The sequence below is a fragment of the Dermacentor albipictus genome, chromosome 1, assembly GCF_038994185.2.
Source record: "Dermacentor albipictus isolate Rhodes 1998 colony chromosome 1, USDA_Dalb.pri_finalv2, whole genome shotgun sequence".
In the NCBI taxonomy this organism is placed as follows: Eukaryota; Metazoa; Arthropoda; class Arachnida; order Ixodida; family Ixodidae; genus Dermacentor; species Dermacentor albipictus.
In genome coordinates, this window is record NC_091821.1 from 194,138,518 (window position 1) to 194,157,670 (window position 19,153).

General features: G+C 40.3%; 2 protein-coding genes across 2 annotated transcripts in view; one reads left to right on the top strand and one right to left on the bottom strand.

Annotated features, from left to right (window-relative positions):
• LOC135898003 (transmembrane protein 127-like) lies at nucleotides 1–15,322 on the bottom strand. Its single transcript, XM_065426713.2, has 4 exons — nucleotides 15,059–15,322; nucleotides 10,504–10,865; nucleotides 7,661–7,831; nucleotides 1–4,753 (listed from the first exon to the last, which is right to left on the bottom strand). Exons 2-4 carry the CDS (start codon nucleotides 10,787–10,789, stop codon nucleotides 4,398–4,400), a joined length of 813 nt encoding a protein of 270 aa, XP_065282785.1. The 5' UTR covers nucleotides 10,790–10,865; nucleotides 15,059–15,322; the 3' UTR covers nucleotides 1–4,397.
• Nucleotides 15,323–15,557: 235 nt separating this feature from the next.
• Nucleotides 15,558–19,153, top strand: part of Dhx15 (DEAH-box helicase 15) — an 89,624-nt gene continuing 86,028 nt past the window's right edge. The window contains exon 1 of the mRNA XM_065426712.2: nucleotides 15,558–15,728. Within this exon, the coding sequence (XP_065282784.1) occupies nucleotides 15,676–15,728 (53 nt within the window). The 5' untranslated portion in view covers nucleotides 15,558–15,675. The remainder of the gene's footprint in view (nucleotides 15,729–19,153) is intronic.

Sequence of the window (19,153 nt, forward strand, 5' to 3'; positions counted from 1 at the left end):
TACATACACAGCAAATATTTTTTTATTTTTCTGTCTCAGGCAGCCAGTATGTCTGCTGTTTCTGTCTGCTTTTACAATTAAATGCAGTTTATCTATGTCATTCGGCTTCTAGTTAATTGACAGATTTGTTTGTTAAACAAGCAAAATGGCATGTGCCAGATCAGAAAAATGAAACTGCTATCTGACTACCCTGACAAAGACGTATACTGTACATGAAGCTGTACAGTATGTACTCAAGAATGTGTAGTATGCAAACAATATGCAGCCACTACAAAGACAACAGCTGCACCTTTGAGCAATGAAAATAAGGACAATGCAGAATGTGGCTTTGTAGCTGGGTAGGTGATCATCTTTGCCACAGATATTTAGTGACAACTGATAAGCAAGGTCTGGACTAAACAATTTGGAGAAAGAAATAACACTGAATTTAAATTGCTTGTTAGTAATTTTAATGTTTATTTATTGGCCATGCATCTTTGAAAGAAATTCATTACAAAAGTACAGTGTCCCAGCTAACATTGGCCAAGGTTTTAAAGGAAATGCCTGTGCACTGTAGCTGAACACAACGAAAAGCATGTTTCTGAACACTCTGCATGCAAGTAATCTATTTTTCAAACTCTGTCTAATGGCATACCAAGTCAAAATTGTTTTATAAACTTTGAAAGTCTGAAATTTAGGGAAAAACCTAAAAGTAGACAGTTGTAGAGCATCGTAGTTATCTCACTCCAAGTTTCTCCCTAAATATGAGACTTGCAAAATTTACTATCTAGGCCAATTATACAAAAGAATATTAAAAAAGAACAGTATGATTTAGTCTATAGAGTGCCTAACAATGTGCATTTGGGTTGCGTCCCCCTGTAGTGCACTAGCATATTTTTAAATCATTGGCTAAAGTTAGCTGGGACATCCTGCATGTGTACGTTGTGTGCACTGCATAGCCAAGTTAGGGCAGCTAGCGGAGTTGTGCAATTACTGGATTTTTAAAAAGCAGTTAGCAACAAGTACAAATAAAGAAAAAAAAAGATGTTTTTGAGCTTTCTAGTCAATTAAAAACTAGTAACAATGCAAACATGTAAGCTAATCAGAAATTGACAGCTGTCAGTCTACACAACTGCTTATTTCTTAGATCAATAGAAAGAAAAAGACCATCATAATCAATTATCTTGCTCACAACAAACTTAGTGCTCAGACTAGTGGTATTACACATATATCAATCCTAAGGATAGTGTCTTCTTTAAATGTTTTACACTATCTAAATATGTCTTGATCATACAGCCATTCCAAGAACACTGTAGTTGCAGATATTTGTTGTAGCTGGAAACAAACAATAATATCTCACAAAAACTCCACTCTGATTAACAGAAATAGATAAAACTATGATACACATACTCTTGCATAGTTACATGAAAATTCCTGAAACATTCCTTTGGGCAAACCACTGGTTCCTTTGTGGTGAAAATGAGCATAATGCACATTTGATCACAACACTTGCTAGTGCATCCACAATGGATCGGAATATTCTTAGGTATTGCTATGGCAAGAAGTGTAACATGCCACAAATGCTGACAATACCCAAGTAGGCCCCATGTAATACCTCATAATTTCAGGCAGCACAACACAGCTAGAAAAAAAATGCCACTGTATCACACACATGCCAGAAATGTGTCATCATTGTGGAAGGCTATGCACTGTCAATTGGACAACAGCTGTTTGTACATACACCTGTTTTTAACAAGGCACTCAAAGCAAACATTAAACCAGAATAATGGTATACTGATTTTTCAGAAATATCCCAGCATTAACTTGGCATAAAAAAACATCAGCAATGAAAGTTGTGACTGAGAGCCACATTTCAGAATCCCGAGTATGAACCATGGTTGGAGTGACACAACTGCCACGCTAGCCGAAATTTGACAATTTCTAGAGTTCTACAGACTTTTCAAAAGGCTGCTACTTACTGCCATCTTTCCGTGTAGCGTTCCACTGCTTGTAACAATGAAATTTGTTAATGCCGACACCTATGAAGTTCTCATTCGGAATGCTTGCTGACACTTCATCTAGTCATTCATGATAAAGAGGATGCAAGAGCCTGTTCTTAATAGAACAAGAGGTTTGCCACACGCGAAATTTTTCCACTAAAACGCTGATTAAACATGAAACTTTCACAACCTTCTGTACCACTATCAAAATTTTCTACGCTGTGCTTACTTTTGTTTTTTTTTTGTTGTGAAGACATGACAAAAGTTGCCAGGTAGAATCATTTTAAGTTGTCCCACATGACGCAATTCATATATCACAGCCAACAGTTCAATAACCTAAGCTGGCCAATACCAAAAGCTGTGACAATGCAGGGAGTTCAAGAATATGAAGGTACTGTTGCTGCCAGTTTTGTTTTTACTTCATGTTTGAGATTAATAAACTCCTGGTTTTAGGATTAGTGACATATCCGCTATTTAACCATATCATCATGTACTCCCATAACCTGTATACTTAACAATATTATATAGATTATGTAGCCATATGGCAGAATTGCAATTTACTAATGTAGTTTGACAAGGTACTAATCTAGGATATAACTTTTCAAATTAATATATGTTACAGAAATGTAGTCATGCCTTTAGGAAGTTATTTCCACTAAAATCTATGATCCACTTTCAATATATTTACTGTTTTGTTCTTAATTGCACATTCTGGTTTGCCTCCTTTGCTCCAATGGTGAACCTCTGCACTTTGAAATTTCTCAAGGGCTTCAAGTTTCACAAAGGTCCTCCAACAATTGTGTGACAAGGTTTAAATTGATTGCATCTACAGATGAAACTGTTCTAGAAAACTAAGCAGTGCCCCAGGAAAAAAAAAAAAATTATTGCAATTTAAGAAGATTCACGCATCAAATGGCCAAAGACAAAGGAACTTCTGACTGTCAAACAGAATAATTGTTAAAAAGAAAGGGGGGGGGGGGGGGGGCAGGTCCACTTTAAGAAGGATTATGGTGTCACTCAGCACATCAAAAGACTGGAGCCAGACTGTGCAAGGATCTGCTCAAGCACTTCGGTAGCAAAGCATGCCACTGCAGAATTCTCCTTACTTAGCAAATCTCACTTCAAAATTTAGTGGTTTGTAAAACTCCAAAATGATCAAACATAGGCAGTTAGTCTCAAGGAAACCACCAACATGGAAACAATAACTTGCAGAGATGCTCACCTTCAACCAGTGATGGAAAGAGGCCTCTAGTTTTTCTCCAACAGAAAGTGAACTTCAATAGCCAAAAATATCTGGGAAGATTTCTTGAAGGAGGAGGTGTCACATTACTCCGAACATTACTTCAAAAACTATTTGTGCAAGTATGAGTAGGATGCAGTGCCTGCTCACAAACCAAAAGGGGTGGTGCAAGTGAGATGCAGCAGTGCTAAAAACTTTCTGAATTTCATCTCAGCGGCAAGATAGCCTCCAAACAGCTTGCCTATATATCCACTTTCCTTTGTGGGCTGTCCTAAAAAGTAATGCCTGCTCTACTGCCTATAGATATTTATGACATGAATTAGGTGAAAGCCTTCTTGAGTGAGTTAAGTGAAGGCTACATCCTTGTTGCCACTGATGCTTCCCCAAGTCACTCAAAGCTCATATTTGTTCAAGACATAGGCTGTGTGAAAAACTAGGTAAGTTAAGTAAGCATGTCAACACAAGTGATCTTGCTACAATGTCTCTTACTTGCTTTTATGGATGTTTATTTGTGTGAAGGAACTTTTTCTACATCCTGCATAGTGTGCAGTATTATTTACATATTTAACAGCTGCTATTTCCAAGGATAAAGAAGGGTTGCGTGGCCTTTTTTTTTTTCTCGTGTACATTCACAAACAATAGCTTGTACATTCAACACAGATTGATACAAATGGTATCATGCATAGTATTGCATTAATATTCCAATGTTATGTATATATTAAATTGCTCAGCATCTAAAGTGCTATTTCACCTAGTAGCAACAGGCACTGCTCAAAGTACAGCAGATGTGCATAATAAACTTTGCAAGAAGCAACACAGATTTGTGTCACAACCTTGCACATAATTTGTGCACTCCCTATTGAAGCAACATACTAACAGCAGCACAGATCAAAATAACATCGAAGACTGCGATTAAAGTTTTAAAATGAAAACATTAACCACCCATCAGTTCTCAAGATGTCTTTTCACATTCTTAAAATGGCTGCAAAACAAATGGGCGCCTTGCATTTAGCTGCAGACACGAGGTGTTGCACAGGTTCAATAGTGGAGAATGTCAATTGTAGCTGTCACAGGCACACATTTACACTGGGAACCAGCTTCCAAAACAAATATTTGTCTCCTCGTGACCAGACTGGAGTGTTTCATTTGGTGAAGAGCAGATGCCCTAGTTGCTTGCCTCATGGTGAGTAGGGTGGCAATGGAGGCAAGTTGTGCAAGTGAGTCAAGTCCTGTCTGTAAGGCCACATTTCTGAATGTGAGATGCCTACTACAAAGGTCTCCCGCGAGAAGTCATCATCCAGGAGCAGGCTGTCAATTGCTGAATCACCCAGCCGTGTCACTGGCACAGGACGAGCCAACAGGTTTGCACCAGCAGCCAGAACGGCTGCAGCTCCAGCTGCTGCTACAAGATGGTAACTAACACTGAAGCTGACCTCCACACGTGAACTCCGGCTTGGTTTAGTCATTTCTTGCTGCACCTCCATCAATGTTGAGATGTAGTAGCATGTGCCAACAATTCCAAGACAGAGGCCCACTGCACAGTAAAAAATAAAAATCAGATGTTCCAAAATGAAATGGTGCATATACCCCTTGTCACAACACCCACTAAACTTCATATCTATATGCAACTAGTTAAGAAAAACTGCCCATCAGATGTATGAAACAGTTGTTCACAGCAAACTAACACAGGTTACAAAACATTGCTTGAAAATTGCAGTTACCAGATAGGAAAGCCACATGCTTCAGCAAACTGCATTTTCCTACGCTGTCAAAGAGCTCAGCAACACCCCTTGCTAACACAGCTCTTCCGAGCTCTCCTCTTTTTCCTCTGCTTTCACTGTTGCAAATGTATTTGATGTGCCCAAGTGCAGCACATGCAATACTTACTATCACACATGAGCTTGCCATATTTTTGTTTAGCTTTTTTTTTTTTTACTGATCAATAATGGTGCTCTGATCTCTGGTTCAAACAAGCCTGCCAATGGAGGCTATCATATTGAATCAATATGATAGCCTGGATGCTTGCACAATAGAAATGACATTATGCTGTTTTGAAATGCAGGAAAAGGACACAAATTCTCCAGAGCCCCTTAGATCTATAGGGAATAAGCCACGAAACTGTATCCAATAATGAAATGGAAAAAGAAGCTGCACATTTCAAAAGAATATGGACGCAGGAGGAAAAAAGACAGCACAAGCACCAACTTCAAACTGAAATTTATTGCACACAAGAATAGAACACATGTGTGCGCACATGTGCAGATGTGGGGGGGTAAGACAATTTTTTTTCAGCAGATTAACATCACTATTAAATAGTGTATACATGTTTATGTATGTATGTATGTATGTATGTATGTATGTATGTATGTATGTATGTGTGTGTGTGTGTGTGTGTGTGTATGCATTCATTACTGTGTAGCCATGTTTTATTGTTTTTCTCGTTTTACGTTCGTAGATTATTAGCCATTTGTAAATTAGTTTTGTTGCATTGTTGGATTGTGCACTGTTACATAATTATTACACTCCTATTCAATTACTGTAATGTTCGAACTTTCATGTGCATTTGTATATAGAATTATTCTCGCTCATTTCTGTCTAATTTTCAACTACCAGATGTTTCATTAATTACTTCTAATATGTTGATTGCACTTTCACGCTTTTCTTACCTTTGCTAATCGTATATTCTATATTTTTATACATAACAAGAGGTCCCCCAGACAGTTTTTACTTTGGGACCTCTTTCTGTATTACATTTTCTTTGTAATTGTAATAATGTCTAATAATTTGATTGAAACTGATTGATTGAATCAGCAACATTTGGCTAACCCATGTGTCACCATTCCTCTGAATTAGGAAAGCTTCTATACCATCTCTCTTGTTAGTTTATTAGTGTGCTTATAGACAACTGAGATGTCTGATAAAACTGGTTCACACCCGCATTCACGGCAGTGTAACGTAAGGTGAGAACAGGCAGTTCCCTTGAGTGAGCCATGGTGCTCTTTGAGCTGAATGTTTATGCCCTGGCCCGTTGGCATGCCTTCTGCAGACAAAAGGAATGTCATATACTACCCCACATCTGCAGAGAACACATTGTGTTACATGTTTAGTGATGCACTGAGTGCGTTTCGGTTGCTCCTTACTGCTCAGCCGCTTTTGCAAGGCTGGACATATAGTAGTACGTGCTGCTAGGCTAGTCGGTTCCCATATTGAACAATTTCAGACCAAAAGATGTATGGCAAAAGTTGGACATATAGCACTGAGCTTATTTTTGGGTCAAAATCATTCACATTGTATTGGGTGGCCCCATTTTTCAAATAGAGTGATACCTGATGAGCATATGGAATTACCACAAGCAGCCTTTTTTCGACAAGTCTTTTCCTTTGGCGCCTTTTCGCCTATTGCCTTGACAGCCTTCTCAACAATTGAAGAAATTACAGAAACAGGGTGGCCTGCCTTGTGCAGTTTGCCAACCTGGGTATGGACACCGTGTGGCATTTGGCGTTCAAAGAATTCATTCACAGCCGAGCAAACACATGAGAAAGCAATGCTGTCTTTCACGAGTTTCAAGTGGTCAGAGCTGAAATTTAAGAGGGATTTCATGTACCGGGGCAAATAGATCCAGCAGATGCAAGTGTCGCAGAACACAACCTAAAGATCAAGGTACTGGATAAAATTTATTTGGGGGTCTCAAAAGAGAAGTTCAGGCCTAACCGTTGCTCCCTAAACAGCTTGAGAACATTCACAGCATTGTGGTTAAAGTTGTTGCAGTTAGTAAAAACTAGGCAGTCATCCACAGAGGTGAATTTAACAAGAGCTAGGTAGTAAGGTCACAGAGGTGCTTTTTCAAGGCCCTGTTGACACAACCCAAGAAAATGTTGCCAAAAATAGGTGCTCCTAACGACCTGATGCAGACCCTCAAACATCGAGTCAAGACGATGACTTCCCAATGAATGTAAGTTGAATGAAGGTAACAGGTCAGCAACTCCTTGAAATCCTCAACCAGTCTCTCACATCGAGTAATAAAAGCCAACTCCTTGGTTGCCTATAAGTATGCTAGTAAACTAACAAGAGAGACAGTGGAAGCTTTCCTAATCCATATAAATGGCGACGTCTGCATTAGCCAACCGTTGCCAACTCTCTTCAAGAGTGAAGTAAATCTGCTGAAACAAATCCAGTGCCTTAACGCAAGTGCATGCGCATACATTTTGTTAATTCTTGTTTTCCTTTTCTATTCTTGTGTGCAATTAATTTCGGTTTGAAGTCGGTGCTCGTTTTGTCTTTCTTTCATCTGTGTCCACATTTTTGTGCAGCTACATCATGAAGCCACACAAACTCACCCAAGCCGCTGCACTTCTAAGAAGAAATCAGTACAAGACTTCACTATGTGCTACTACAAAAAAATATTAGCAGCTTGGTCATATGCTATAACATACAGACGTACCTGTCACGATGCTGCAGAAAGCATTTCTTCGAATGGCTCTCAACCACTTGTATGTGACACCCAGGGCATCCATAAAAAACTGCAGCAAACTGCTCACGATAGCCAGAAAACACAAAACTATGAGTACTCTTTGGAGGCTGACGATAGTTGGCGTGACACAGTCCTTCATCACTGCAAGAGAATGTGGAATGGAAGTTAAAAAAACAGGTGACCAGGTCTTATTTTTCCAAGCACTATGAAATTTTACAAATGGCCTGCTGTACCCCTCTAACAAATTATAGTGCCTGAATTTACAGTGTGGTCTTAAACAATTATCCATTTTTTTTTGCATACCTCAGGGACATTTTACTTTAACACATTTCATATCTCATGGTGAAAACATCTCCCCAAACTTTTAGTGTATCCTAATGTGATCTAATATCAAAGCACCACACACAGCATTAATACAAGTGGTGTTTCAATAGTGTATTTTCTGGCACCAGGCCATACCACACTTGCCTGTTTTACACTACTTAAGAGTAGGCAGTTATTGCGAGCTGGTTTTCAATTACTGTTAGTATGACCGCTACATCCTATGACAACTCTCTTGCCCCATGCTCTCCAAAAAATTCTATAGGGAAACTGCAACTTTTTGAGAAAAGAAAAACTGAAGATCCCTACCAGCTATGTAGAAATAACATAGCTGGTTGAGGTGTTTGGTTCATGTAGTTCCCAGGGAAAAAACAATTTAAAGGATATCCACAAGGTCTCTCCAGAACAACTGGAATTTCAATCAATTTGAAAAGTGATGCAGCTAGTAACATACAGATGGTGAGAAACCCAGTGAAATAATTCCATAATGTTGGAGTGGTTACACAATTTCATAACTTCAGACAGAGCCTTGAATTCTGAGATTTTCCGTGCCAAAAAAAAAAAAAAAAATTTGATTATGAAGAACGCTGCAGTGGGGACTCCGGATCAATTCTGACCACCAGGGGATCATTAATGAGCCGGGACACCGGCGTTTTTTGCATTTCACCCCCATTGAAATACGGCCGCGGCGGCCATAGTTTGATCCCGCAACCTCGTGCTTAGCAGCGCGGCACTATAGCTGCTAAGCCACTGATAAAAACATGAACAAGATAATCAGTTGTCTACATTGATTCCAGGAATTACCTCAGAGTTCATTTCAGAAGCAGAGTGAAGACAGCAGCAACCCAATGTAGCTATGTTACAAATATTTACCGGATGATAAATATTAAAAGTTTATATTATATAATATTATATTAAAATGCTTTGCAGCAAGCAGTTTGTTCAACTGAAACCAGATGCCAGCATCAGTCTGCTTCGCATCTGCATCCATGGGAGCACTTGTGCCAGGCTCAAATGCATGGCAAGCAGTGACCAAACACAGTGTTTGTAGCAACAACTAACAGCACGACCCTGCAACAGTGCATTTTTGAAAAACATGGCAAGTTAAAAAAACAAAAACAAAAAGAAAACAATGTGCGCCATCCCTCAGTGTAGAAACATTGACTCTCTTATCAGGATGCACAGCCTGTTTTCTGTGATAAGTACACATGATTGTACTGCAGCACCACTGCAAACTCTTTATGTGGTGCATGCTGCCAGTAAAAAACCTGATCAAGCAGTGCAAGTTGGCAAACTACTTGAAAAAGGACTTTGGTCACGCCATATGAATTGTGACGCGTCGTGGGATGTCATTTCTATGATATCGCAAAAATGGACGAGTGGCCTAAGCACCACTCTGTCGTCACATTTTGTAACTTGCACATGCATTTTCAACGCATGTCTGCACATAACACACCTATAACAAAATTGTGTGAAGGAAGGGAAGAACAAGTGCGTAGTATTACAGACACCTAAGTAGCTGAAGAAATGTTAGAGTGGAAAGGCTGTGTATCACTGGCAAAGTGCATATACGGCACCAAGTAACTTCCTGTTCTAGCTTGCCTTCAGTACAGAGTGCAAGTACAGTCCGCACCCATTACAGCAGATGAGCTTACAATATACTTTCAGATATAACAGACCATACTGTTCGCTTAGTTTGGTCAGCCCATGTTTTGGCGTACTAGTGGTAATGAGGCAATGCTGGTATGCAAGTCGATTGGCTGAAACTAAATATTAAACGACAAAATCCAGTGCAAGTGACAAAGTGACAAGAACAATAATCATAAACAGCATTAGTGACAAAGAGGGAGATAGAAACTGCTTTGAGAGACCACTGAGAAGTCGTTATTTATGAGCTGCCATCTTATTTGGCATCCCGAATTGACAGTACAAAATGAGAGCAATCAAAACATATAGAGCTAGCTAATTGCACAGCTTTCGTTTTCTCCACTGAGATCACCCAAATTGAAGTGCCGCAGTTTTCTGTAACACTGCCCTAGTTAAGTCATTATAGGGTGGAAGGCAGGTGAATACAGATAGCCGTTCCCACAGACACCAGTTCTTTATTTTTTTAATGCACTGCACCAGCAGCTGTGCTGCTTGTTATTTCATGGCCCCTGTACAGACCTTCAATAATTCATTGCTTTAAATGAATTTTCTCAGTAATAATCAAACCCTATTTGCATCAAACAAGCAGGAACAGGGTTTCAAGAGACTAAGCTACCTGGCTGCATGGAAAACATGAAGCGCATGTTGTGTTTACAGTCCCTTTAAGGTGCTAAATAAGACACACTTCAGTTTCTCTTTCTTTCTGTAGTTCTTTGTCAATGCCACAATCAGCTTAAAGTTTTAGATGTGAACACATCCCTCCTAATCCTGCCTGCTTCCAGTGTGTGTGCTTGCCTGTAGGTTGCCAAAAACAAAACCAGCAGGACAGAAAGCACTTGACTTACCTTCATTCCACCCGTAATAGACATATGAAGGCAATCGTGATGGTCCGTTGACAAAGTGCCGGGGGAATTCCTCAAAGTAGCCAACATAAAAGAAATTCTGCACCCCCAGATACTTATGGCCACAGCCACCACCCTGCAGATAAAACCAACGTGGGTGCACTAAAGCTGTGGAAAGTGTAGCAATGACAACAATGCTGAGAACAGCTGCCAATAAGTTCCGCTCGCGCTCCTTGAGGCGCCAGTGATGGGGCCGATGATGTCGTACTGCTGCTCGCTCCAAAGGCATGGTGCACACAGTCTGCACCGTCAGCTGCGTTGCGCCTAAGACACCATCCACACGCTGTAGTCACCACTAGCTGTTCCTGCACATAAGGTGTGCATATGAATAAATTATCGTTTCTGGGCATGCACAACACGCTCCACTGTATACAGCAAATCTTTCACATGTAGTTGGAACACTAGCAATTAATGCATGAACTACACTTAGTTTTATGCAGGGCCAGAAAGTAACCCCAGTATTCAGAAATGCAACTTAAGTCGAAGCCCATGCTTGACTTCATTTAAATGACGCCTGGCATTAACATGCCCAAAGACGCTCACCGCGTTTCCTTCGGTGCGTTCACGATAGGCGTCACTTAGATCAAGTCAAGCATGGGTTTCAACTTAAGTTGCATTTCTGAATACGGGGGGTTAGTTTCATAAGGCCCACTTAAAGAAGTTGAAAAGGGCAGCTTTATACATCTAATAACAAATTTAAAATCAATGTGCTTGCTCTTCAATGTAAGAAGAAACAATGGTTAAACCACTGCCAGTACTGGGGAAAACACTACTACAGGGAATGAAACCTTAATTATGACATGCATGTAAAACAAAGCAAGTGCAAGCAGCAGCAAATCAGAATGCCACAACATGAGGCACAGAAAAATGCTTGCGAAGAGGGCTTAGTAAAGTAAAATAAACTAATTACTGCTAACAAAAGGAGGCAGGTTCTGGTACAAGTAGAGCACACAGTGAGCAATGACTGTGTATAAGGTACAAGAACAACATAGTGGATCTCTGGTTCTCAAGCATCTTTGTTCATTGGCCAAATTCAATAGAAAGCATAAGAACCATTCAATGTGTTTTATCATGTTCACTCGATTCTCCATGAAAGATTTCTCCTGAAGTTTGATCATACACACATTTTAGTTCATTTCATTTGCCTTTCCTTCTTCAGTCATATGCTGTTTTTTTTTACACCTTTACACAACAGTTCCCAGTGATGGAAACAGCACTTGGTCTTTTAGAGCAGCTTTAGGAACAAGAAAAATCACAGTTCAGAGCAGAAAAGTTTGCTGTTTGGAGCAGCAACTTACTGCTCTGGTGCAAAGCGGAAGCTCTGCATGCAGTTAACCAAAAAAGATGCTGTTTGAATTAGTTCTAAAAAAGTGCATTCGTTATGTATTATATTAATATGAAAGTTTTTTTCTTCAACTTGCTGCTCCATTCTTTTTGTTAGTGCATTAGAAGATATTTAACTCTGAATTCACAGTTAATTCTGCATTTCAATAAATAGTTAATTACCCCCATGCTGTTGCTGGCTTCATTATCTATTTTATCTGCTAAATGTTTCATTTGTTAAAGCATTTCATATGCTAAACATATGTAAACAAGTGGAATATGTATAGCCACCTAATTCATTAATAAGATGGCACAAGCGCCATATCCTTGTGCATTAATAATAATGCACCTAGATAAACTCGCATGTTTTAATTAAAGCCCATGCATGGTACACAGGCAATCCACCAGGAACTACTGCAAACTCACCTAATATATGTTTGTGTGCTTACTAGACAGAATGGCGTAGGCACAATGCTGCAAACTATGAAAACTGTGTGCGTAATGCACTTCGTGACAACATGCAACGCACATCAGGCTGCGTGAAGGGAGAGGGATAGGTGAATGTGAAGTGTCCCTGTGGCCATGAGCATCATATAATTTTAAGTAGAGGCTATTTTAATGAAGCACAGCATAGAGCAAAATTACGCTTTTTCTTCGTACCACTGGTGTTGTAGAAAGCAGTGAAATCGATTGTCACTACAAAAGCTTTTTCTTTCCCTCTGCTTGGTTATTCGGAGCAGGTGTGTGTCGGTGCAGGCGTAATGCAATACCTGCAATGAACAACCTGGTGCAGCATGTAGCAGCATTTGCTTCACAGCACAGTTTGGCGCAATTAGCACAGCACTTCCATCACTCAATTATTTTGTTATACAATCACTTCAGGTAGCTATAGTAGGATACAATTAAAAAAAAACACCAGTTGGCAACCAAGCCACACGAACAGCAGGGTTGTGTTACTCCACTAGGCAATCACAGAAGCAAACCAAGTCGTCGTAATGCACGCTTTCAAAATGGTGTCGTACTTGATACTTCCAGAGCATCTGCTGTTCGTGAAGAGTCTTTTCATCGGCGGAAGCAATGAGGCGGGCAACAGACATGGACTATGTGTATGGAGTCTGAGCATTTCACTCTTCAAAAGTCCACAGCACAGTTCAATTCATTACCGAGTCCGTTTTACTCATGAAACTTCAATGCCAATTGAAGTGAAACTTGACAGTAAATAGTTGCGTGGAAGCAAACATTTTATTTCAGTTCAATAAAAAATTAGACTTCCACCGTTCCACTATAATAGACAAGTGAAAATGTATAAAATTATGCTCTTACAATTTTATTTTTGTGGTTACCGCCTTATTTAGGTAACAGGTAAAGTTCGAAGTACGAACTATTTGCAGCCTCGCAGAGGAACAGTGGCTGGCAGTTATGAGGGCGTGAGCAAAGTTTCACTGCAGACTTAAGTTGTATCCGAGTATAGCTCCATTCTCATTCTTTGGCTGAGTTACTTGAACAGACAGATTTTAGAAACAAAATAGAGGGGCATGGCCTTTCAGACACTTGTGCCTTTAGCCATACCCCCCAAAGACAATGTGTGCAAGTTGTCTTAAACTTCACTACAACAACAATGAATTCCCCTATTTAACTTTTAATTATTCACTTTATGGTAAACATTACATTCGCGAGATCAAAACTGGTCAGCCTTCTGACATTTACACTGTAGTAGAAACCCTGACACTGATTTCACTTTCAAGATATCACTTAACACAACCAGTATAACACCAGCTAACAGCTCTTAAGGGTGACATGCAGAAAATAACAAAGAGGAATGTTGTGCTAGCTGTACAATGCACTCAATGTAAAATGTAAATTTATTACCACATTCATTCCTAAAGCATGTGTACCAATTCAATATTTTAACAGCTCAACAGTTGATTAAAGCATCTACTTTCATCTGATTCTTGAACGAACATGTCACATATTAACAATGTACAATCAAACCTTTGCACTGTAAAACGTCTGATGCAGGTGACTTGCACAAGCCGCATGTGCAATCAAACCTTTCATAATGATATACGAAACACTGACTGCCTGAAAATGAGCACGAAGGAAGAAGTCAGATATGAACAATGCAAAGGCATCTATAAATTCTCTGCAAAAAAGTGAGAGGTTTGGTTTTCAGTCTATTTAAGTGTTACATGAATAAATTAAGGAAATAGGTCATCATTCAGCATGACTGAAGCTACATTATTTGTGTTCCGTTGAGAAAAATTATGGAAAAGCAGAAGCCATTACAGCTTGCATAGAGCAGTGTGTTGCGAGCTACGTATCATGACAAACTTTACTTTCCATTTCACTGTATCGCGCGGAAATTGTTTTTTTGCGGTCCAATTTGTATAGCAGTGCAAATGGTACCAGTATTACTCAGATTCGACCAAGATAAACGAAGAACTGCTGTAGTCTACGACCACTGCGTCTAAAACAGCGAGCTCAGCATGCCGCGAGGGTTGGCGTTGTCGCCCGTCTGAGGAGCCCTCCTGCCGCTGTTGTCATTTGCATTGAAGAAAATTAATTGACTAACGCAACAGCAGTGATAGCAGGCTACGAAGCTAAACGGCAACGCAAGTCTACTTGGCACATAAAACTCGCTTTCTTGATTGCGGAAGTCTAAATTGTGTAAACGCCAGCGCTTGCCAATTTCTGAAACCAAGTGCGAGTGACAAATGTGCTTATACAGACTACACTGCAAAATGCTATCACCGTGCAAGCTTAGCCCGCTCACGCGCCGTCGGTAAACCCGAATTAATTTTCAAGGCTGTCAGAATAAACATGCAATTTACTGTATACGGATGTCGCACGGCACACTTGATTTCTGGTCGCGATTGGATTCGTTGCTCAATCTGCGGAAGGGAACCAATCGCTCTCGAAAATTTCGATCCAGGTCGAACTCGATCGCGATCGAAAGTGGCAGCGTGACACCGGTATTAAACACACAAGCCAACAGGCTCGCCTCAATCGGTGGACGACTTCACAGACTCCTCCATTGATATCGCATATCGCAAAATACAGGTATACATATGACCTTGGCGCATAGCTCATACAAAAAAATACCAGCATGATGTTGTGGTTAACCCCTGCGTGTCTAAACAACAGCATGGAACTATAATAAACACAATATGCCTACATTTTCTTGCAGTCCTAAGCTGGAAGCGGCGATGCGTGCAGATGAACTTCGGGGTTGGAAGCAATGGCTTTGAAGACTATTCTGCACTCAGCTGCAACATGGAAGATGCAGTTGTCGCAGGCTAAATGAACATCATGAACACAATTTATGTAAAAGCGTCTTCAAATAAAAACTGGCATGACCTGCAAAATATCAACCAAGTACTGCAGTACATCAAACTACAGAGCCAATAAGTAGCACATAGATCAACAAGCTAGCGCTTCGTGCTAGCGTTGGCAAGACGTTGACTTGCAGCCAAAATTTTATTTCATTTTATTCTCAAAAAGCTGAAAATATTGCTACATTTTTGCACGCTGAAATCTGCTAATATGCAGTAGTCGTCATAGCATAAGTTTGAATGTATGTTGGTTTTTATTGTTCAGCTATATTGTTTGGTCTTGACTGCGAGCACGGAGGAAGGATATTTCCTTCCTCCGTGACTGGCGAGCCACCGCGATCGACACCACGCAACGCCGCCATGGATGCCGCCTGCACCTTTTTGTGTTGAGGCCGAAGCGCCATATTACGCTCGTTAGTACCTGAGGGGGCCGTTTGTGGGGCCGTTCTCGTACATTAAAATGTCTAAAAGACACAGAATAGATGTAGGCGATTCGCCGGTAACCAAGAAAAGGTTTGTGCGAGTTTTCTGGCTCCTTTCTTTGCTTGATTGGTAGCATGTTAAAGCGAATATCGTTCGTTGTTTATTAGGCCTATTTACTGCTTCGTATGTTGAAACTATAATCTCTGCTTCTATGTCAGGAAATATTTCGGTCAGCGATCACTAATGTCGTATTGATACTAGCCAAAGGTATAATGCAGCCAGTTTGTTTCACTTGTCTATTATCTATGTCTTGTCACTAAATATGCACGCTGCTCTTGCGACGCGCTTTCGTGTCTGTGTTTCCTGTGCAAGTGCGTTTGTCTTCTCGCACGTGGTACGAGAGCGTAAATTTTGATCTTCGTCTAAATTTGTCTTGCACTTCAAGTGGTCGTAAAACAGTGAACGTGTCCTGTGTTTTGCAACACACTTGGCTGTGCAAGACTGCTGCAGCGCGGAGGGGATGCCGGTCGGAAAGACAGCAGTGCTTCAGTAAAAACTTCCGCTTTTTCTTTCTAAACTGTCATAGTGGAATATAGTAATTGCCAGCATTGTCTCTACTTGCGGAGCTATATGAACATGTCTTTTGGGTCAATCAATCTCAACTGTTACAAGAATCGCAAGCGAGTTTCTGATGCCGGTCTTTTTTGTTGCGTAGCATGGTTTATAAGACAGTTCATATTTCACTATTGCCGCATAATTTATTCATCTATTCAGTGATAGGCACCCTTCAGGAGAGGTAATTTCACCTCTTTTCCATGTGCTGCGTTCGTATTGAACAATGGAGTTTTACGTCTCGAATATGGGCTACGAGTTGTGCTGCAGTGGAGGGCTTTGGAATAATATCCACCACTTGGGGTTGCCTGAACCGAAACTTCTGCATACTGATTCACGGCGTTTTGGTACTGATGTAGCCTGCATGACGGCTGATAATAAATTGAGCTAGTAGACTTATTCATTCGTTCACAGCTGTGCTTCATTTTGGTATGTGGTGTATAATTGATCATTCATCAGTTGTGGGCTTGTAAGAATAAGAGCACAGCGTCGTTCTGTGGACTACGTTAATCACAAATTTGCGAGGTTATTTTTAAAACCTGTCAAATCTGCAATATTTAAAAAGATTGACAGTACTAATAGATAAAATAGCGCACTCGTTGCTATGTAGACTACGTTCATGCTCTGTTTATGCTTAAATTAACCCTGTTGATATTGCACACTGTCCTTTGTGTTTGGGCTACTCATGTAATCTGTCACATGGGTACTTTGTCATGCTAGAGAATGGAAACTGAGCTCTGTATGATGAATGCTACCGCACAGTTATTTGCCCTCTGCATTGCTGCTACTGTACAACAAAAATTTCGGAATTATAGCATACTGCTTCAGACAGATTCAACGTTGCTTGGTGTGTAGCAGGTCAGCTGTCTCTATGACTGTCTTTGTAGTATCATAACGCTTTTAACAAGCTGGAAAAGATCAGGTAGAGTTCACACGGGTTGAACAGGCCTCTAGACAAATAAGAGGCTCTTAATCCCATAAGAAAAGCTGTTGCACTTAATTTAGATGTGTAATTAATCGCATCCTCACAATCAAAGGATGAAGTCTCATTTTATTGGTTTCAGTAGGAATATAATGCAACCAGCATATTACACAGAACAACCCGTAATGATTGTACTGAGACCCTCCTCATGAATAACGTGAAAGTGACAGCAGTAGAATGAAGATTAATGCTGATAACATTACATGTATAACATCATACCAACAAATGTTCTCTGCATTCACCATATTGCACGATTCATTGCAAATTCACAAATAAAGTATTGTGAAAGAAAAAGCTCCAAGGGATGATTTAAGAGCGGCAAATGATCGCAGACTTGAGTGCCATAAGTACGCACTCTCGCTGATTGCTGTGCACGCTGAAGTCATTTCTCTATAATTTGTGCGAGCTCCCCAGAGTGCACTTTTGAAAAGCAAATCCTGTGGGATTAATGGATTAATCCAGGAGGATTTTTGGTTATTTATTTAGCACACCTTACAGGCTATGGTTGGAGTATAGGGTAAGGGGGCCATACATGAAAGCAGGAAAACGTGCAAACTATGCAACTATATAATTTGTACAGTGTAACAATGACAATAATACTGATAAAAACTAATTAAAAAATGACAATCGCAAAAACATCGTAAGGAAGTGATGCGACAAGATTGTGATGTATGGTCGAATGGCTGAAAATTGCACAAGCTTTTCTATTACTATTAGCCCCGAGAAAGAGGAATGGCGCCCTCTCGCGAGTGACGTCACGGCCAGGGCGCCGCTCGCTCCGGCTCGCTCGGCTGCCGCGCGCGCTCGTTCCCTTCGTGTATGCTTGGGGTATAGGTGGCTTGAGCCGTACGTATTGAAGAATAAGTCGGCTTCTTTCAGCTCCCATACCTTAACCACAGTTTCTTCTTCAAAAGCGTGTGAGTCGAGAAACTTTGCGGCTTGGATATCGCAAGCTAAGTAGCGTTAAAGGGGTCTACTAGTTTTTGCAATGCATATATGCGCCGTGTCTATTGGTAAATTTTGACTAAAAAAAGAATATCTGCAAATTCAATGCGCGAAGTTGTGTATGATGCTTCGCTAAACACTTAACATTCCTTTAGTATTTAGCTATGAGAGGTATTGCATTTTACGTGGAAGAAAAATTTGGTAATTGGCGTCAACATGTTATCCGATGTTAGAAAGACACTGCCCAGCGAAGCTGTCATCATGATTCCTATTACTCTGGTGTGTTGTTCTATTCAAATACGGCCATTCATTAATGCGTAAAAAAATAGTTAGGCGCGCATTTCTTGTGAAAATGTTTGCTGCTACTTTCATCCCCCTCTGAAACAGGCCTCCAAAAAACGAATTGCTCATGGCTGCTAACACGATGGCGCGTCATGTAGAATATTTACATAGTTAATTCACAAACACTATAGTAGCAATCACCTGAGAGAAAAGTTTCGTTGTTTAGATCGAGAGCCACTCAATTGAAAGTGATGAAATGTATCATGGTGGCCTTCAGTAGCCTTTATCGACAATATGGCACACCCCTGATCACGTAACGGTAGCAATCGACTGTCCGTATGGCGAGGCACGCTATGTTCGCGAAACCCATCAGTTCACTTCAACTTCGAATTAAAACCATAGAGCATTTTTTTACAGCGCCAACTGGAATGGCTAAAGTATTCTCGAGCTACTACTACGCAGCTTAGATTGCCTACAAAAGGAAAATTCAAGCACCTTTTGTCTCACCATGTCTCGATCCAGCGTTATTTAATTATACAAACGGATAACTATTCGCTTCGTCGGTACATAAAAGAGAACATTGCAGGCTAACTTAAGTTTGCTCCAATCCAATCGCAAATATTCATAAAGAAAGCACCACAAGCCTTGCATATACTTTCACTTGATTTCTGACCCTCCACAGGGGAATTTCGAT